The sequence below is a fragment of the Zingiber officinale genome, chromosome 4B (assembly GCF_018446385.1).
Source record: "Zingiber officinale cultivar Zhangliang chromosome 4B, Zo_v1.1, whole genome shotgun sequence".
Lineage (NCBI taxonomy): Eukaryota > Viridiplantae > Streptophyta > Magnoliopsida > Zingiberales > Zingiberaceae > Zingiber > Zingiber officinale.
The window spans coordinates 78873776-78877175 of record NC_055993.1 but is presented as its reverse complement, the minus strand read 5'-3'; the positions used below and the strand labels follow the sequence as shown (position 1 = coordinate 78877175).

The window sequence follows — 3400 nt, the reverse complement described above, 5'->3', positions numbered from 1 at the left end:
GATAGATTGATAATGGTGTTGGGATGAATTAATCATCTTTTACCACGTGTATTAGTAATATGGTTGCCACATGGATTAGTAATATGATTATATTAATTAGTTTAATTATAATAAATTAATGACTTCTAAATCCGTCCGATTAGTGTCGCGTATCTTCCCCGGGTTGCTGTCGATAAGTATCTCGCATCTTCCCCACATCGTCGTTCGCAAGGATTCGAATGCTGGAAGAGTTCCTTTCTCTCTGTCTACTCCCACTCTAGGTTTCGTCGCTTGCCCTTCTCCAGTAAGAGAAAACCATGACGGACATCCCGAACGCCTCGTCCGACCTCCACGCCGGTATTCTGCATCCGCTAACCCTTGTTTTCTTCTTCTTATATTCTTGTTGCTCTCTTTGCTTTTCTTGTTGTTCTCTTGATGTTCTTGTTTACTCGTTTCTGTTGATCAGCTTTGAATGCGGAGGAGGATAGTGCTGGTGTTGTCGATGCTTTAAAGGTGCGATTCTTTTCCTGATATGTAGGTAATTTAGGGGAGAAAGGTGCTTTTATTATTGGGTTTGACGTGTTTTTGATGTTGTTGTTGGACCCCAGGACAAGCTCCAGATCGACGCAGAGAAGGATGAGGTTGAATTGGAAACGCTAAGCCCAATAGTTAGGAAGCGAGTTGAAGTGTTGCGGGAGATCCAGGTTGGTTACGTTCCTTCTTTGTTGAGTTAAATTTTGATTTTGATTTTTTCCTCCCGCAGGTAGGCGTTTTCTCTGTGATATGTTTTGTGTTTATTACCTGCTTATCCCTTTATTGGTGCTTTCCGTTCGAGATAATTTGCTTATATTTTTCTCTCTTTTTTCGCTTTAAGTCTACTTGGAATATTGATTGGCAACAAGAACATAACTATGTACTAGTGATTTTTTGTTTCCATGATCTTGGTTTGTTTCATGTAAATGTAGATTCAATCATTACGTTGTTCTCCTTCTATCTCATATTTATCTTTATATGGAAAATTTTGTTCATCAATCTCTCCCTGCCATTTGTTTGTCGATGACTTGTGGGGTTAACAAACTTGCCGTATGATAAGTATGTGAATCTTGGCCTTATGTCAAGAAGTACTTTGCAATTTATGGTATCAAGAGGTGAAGAAAAGATTCTATTTCCAAGCTGCTAGACCTGCTGGCATAGGAAGGCAGCAGTATATGACTGACTTATTTGGAAGAGTGATTTTGCATGTGCTTTGCTAGTGTCCTCTGTTTATTGGTGTGCAAATGCTATCGTGATATAGGTAGCTTCTAATAAGATTCTTCAACTCATGTCCAACTTGTGCTAAAACTGGTAAGTTTTATTAAAACCATGCTCAATTTACTAATTCTTTTGCAAACTTGAATTTTCCATCTCCAACTTACTAGAGTTTTCTAAAATTTATGCTATCTGTGCTAGTATATACTGATGGAGTAGTATCTTCTCTTTTTCCATTTTTTAGAGCCAACATGATGCACTAGAGTCAAAGTTTTTCGAGGAAAGGACTGCACTTGAGGATAAATACCAGAAGCTTTATGGGGCACTGTATTCCAAGGTATACTGGTATTCCTCAGGTGGTATAGTTTTATATTTGTATATCTACAATGGACTATAGAGAATAAGTTGCCGTCCATGGACCTTTGAATTTGATAAGTGTTTTTGGTAATCTTGACTATTTGCTACATCCTATCACAATGAACTACAGAGGTATGAGATTGTAAATGGTATTGCTGAAGTTGAAGGTATTACAAATGAATCTGCAACCAAGTCTAGCGAAGGTATTTTAGTAGACTGATATTTGAGCATTGTGCATTAGTTGGTGTGCTTATTATATTTCTCCCTGCCACAGAAAACGGTGTGCCAGGATTTTGGCTGAATGCTATGAATCAAAATGAATTGCTAGTAGAGGAGGTAATCTAGTGTACAAAGACACCTCTTTTCTGATTTCTTCACTGTTTGATTTTTATATTTAACTTCATCCAGATTCAAGTACGTGATGAGCTAGCTCTTAAATATTTGAAAGACATAAAGTGGTCCAGAATTGTTAAACCCAAGGGTTTTAAACTTGAATTTTTCTTTGAAACTAACCGTTTTTTCAAGAATACTGTGCTGACAAAAACATATCACATGGTCGATGAAGTTGATCCAATCTTGAAGAAAGCAATTGGGTAAGTTGTTAGTTTCTGTTTATTGAGCGAACAGTTATCATATGATGATTAAGTCACAGATTTTAACAAACTTCTGTATTTTGCTTAGGACTGAGATTGAATGGTTTCCAGGGAGGTGCTTAACTCAAAAGACTTATTTGAAGAAGCCAAAGAAGGGCTCAAAGAATACCAAGCCTATAACCATAACTGTGAAATGTGACAGCTTCTTTAACTTTTTTAAACCAGCAGAAGTACCTAATGATGGTGCAGATTTGGATGGAAACACTGTAAGAATAAGATTGTCTGCCAACCTTAAAAGTAGACAAGTAAAAGCACAACTAATTGCATTGTCATTTTTTTAGCAGGCTGAGGAGTTGAAGGATCTCATGGAAGCTGATTATGTAATTGGGTATGTCATGTTTTGGTTTCATTTGCTTGTCGGTTTAGGTACTTCATCTCATATGGACTTTGGAGTCATCCTTCAAAGGTCACTTGTTCATTTTCCTAACTTAAATCATAATGAGTCTGTTCATTGTCAATTTGCAGCTCAACAATTAAAGACAAGTTGATTCCTCGTGCTGTTAGATGGTTCACGGGGGAGGCTGTTGAATGTGAGTTACAACTACAGGACAACAAGGAAGCCTTTTATATCATACCTAGTCCCTGAAAAAGGTATCATACCTTTTATATATAGCTGCTCCAATATTTTGTTTTTGTTTTTTTGTTTTTATGTTTTTCATAATCTCTGCTCTAATATTTTGTTGGTTAGTCATATATATAATGTTTTTTTTAAAAAAAATACAGAATGTTGGTGGTGATAAAATTGACCGGCTGGATGATTGCAAACAGTAGAAGATTCTTTTTTCTGTGCATTGAGAACTTAATAGTAGTCAGAAACTTCAAATTTGTGTGAAGCTCACTCCATTTTTTTTTATAGTTTTTTTTTTTCGTCTGCCGACCAAATTTGGTCTGTCCTCAGTTTTACTGTTGTGATACTGGTTGTTTCCTCTGTCAGTTTAGTCATACTTCAACTTTTAATCAGTTGCAATGATGATCTCTTGAAGATCAATCTCTCTCTAGTATTCCAATAAAGAAGTACCTCTAAAATCCAAACGCTAGAAATAATCAAAATATAAACATAGCTCATGTTTTTCCGTGAGACTTGGAAATAATAACTAAATGTGCATTCAACGATAAAAGACTAATATATAAACTTGTTTTTTAAAACTTTAGTATAATCCTTT

The 3400-nt window shown here is 36.0% G+C and overlaps 1 protein-coding gene across 2 annotated transcripts; it reads left to right on the top strand.

Annotated features, from left to right (window-relative positions):
• The first annotated feature begins 201 nt into the window (after nt 1–201).
• Nucleotides 202–3159, top strand: LOC121977635 (nucleosome assembly protein 1;2-like). Of its 2 annotated transcripts, none has more exons than XM_042530099.1 (11): nt 202–336; nt 446–492; nt 588–683; nt 1472–1564; nt 1715–1787; nt 1859–1920; nt 1993–2177; nt 2266–2443; nt 2522–2565; nt 2703–2828; nt 2961–3159. In XM_042530099.1, exons 1-10 carry the CDS (start codon nt 297–299, stop codon nt 2821–2823), a joined length of 939 nt encoding a protein of 312 aa, XP_042386033.1. In that variant the 5' UTR covers nt 202–296; the 3' UTR covers nt 2824–2828; nt 2961–3159. The 2 variants fall into 2 exon arrangements, with proteins under 2 accessions (XP_042386033.1, XP_042386032.1); XM_042530098.1 differs by having other exon boundaries at nt 2519–2565.
• The last annotated feature ends 241 nt before the right edge of the window (nt 3160–3400 follow it).

Coding starts and splice junctions, on each gene's coding strand:
- LOC121977635 (XM_042530098.1), top strand. CDS start 297: ATGACGGACATCCCGAACGCCTCGTCCGACCTCCACGCCG. Junction 493..587: donor GTGTTGTCGATGCTTTAAAG/GTGCGATTCTTT, acceptor GTTGGACCCCAG/GACAAGCTCCAGATCGACGC. Junction 2,566..2,702: donor GAAGCTGATTATGTAATTGG/GTATGTCATGTT, acceptor GTCAATTTGCAG/CTCAACAATTAAAGACAAGT.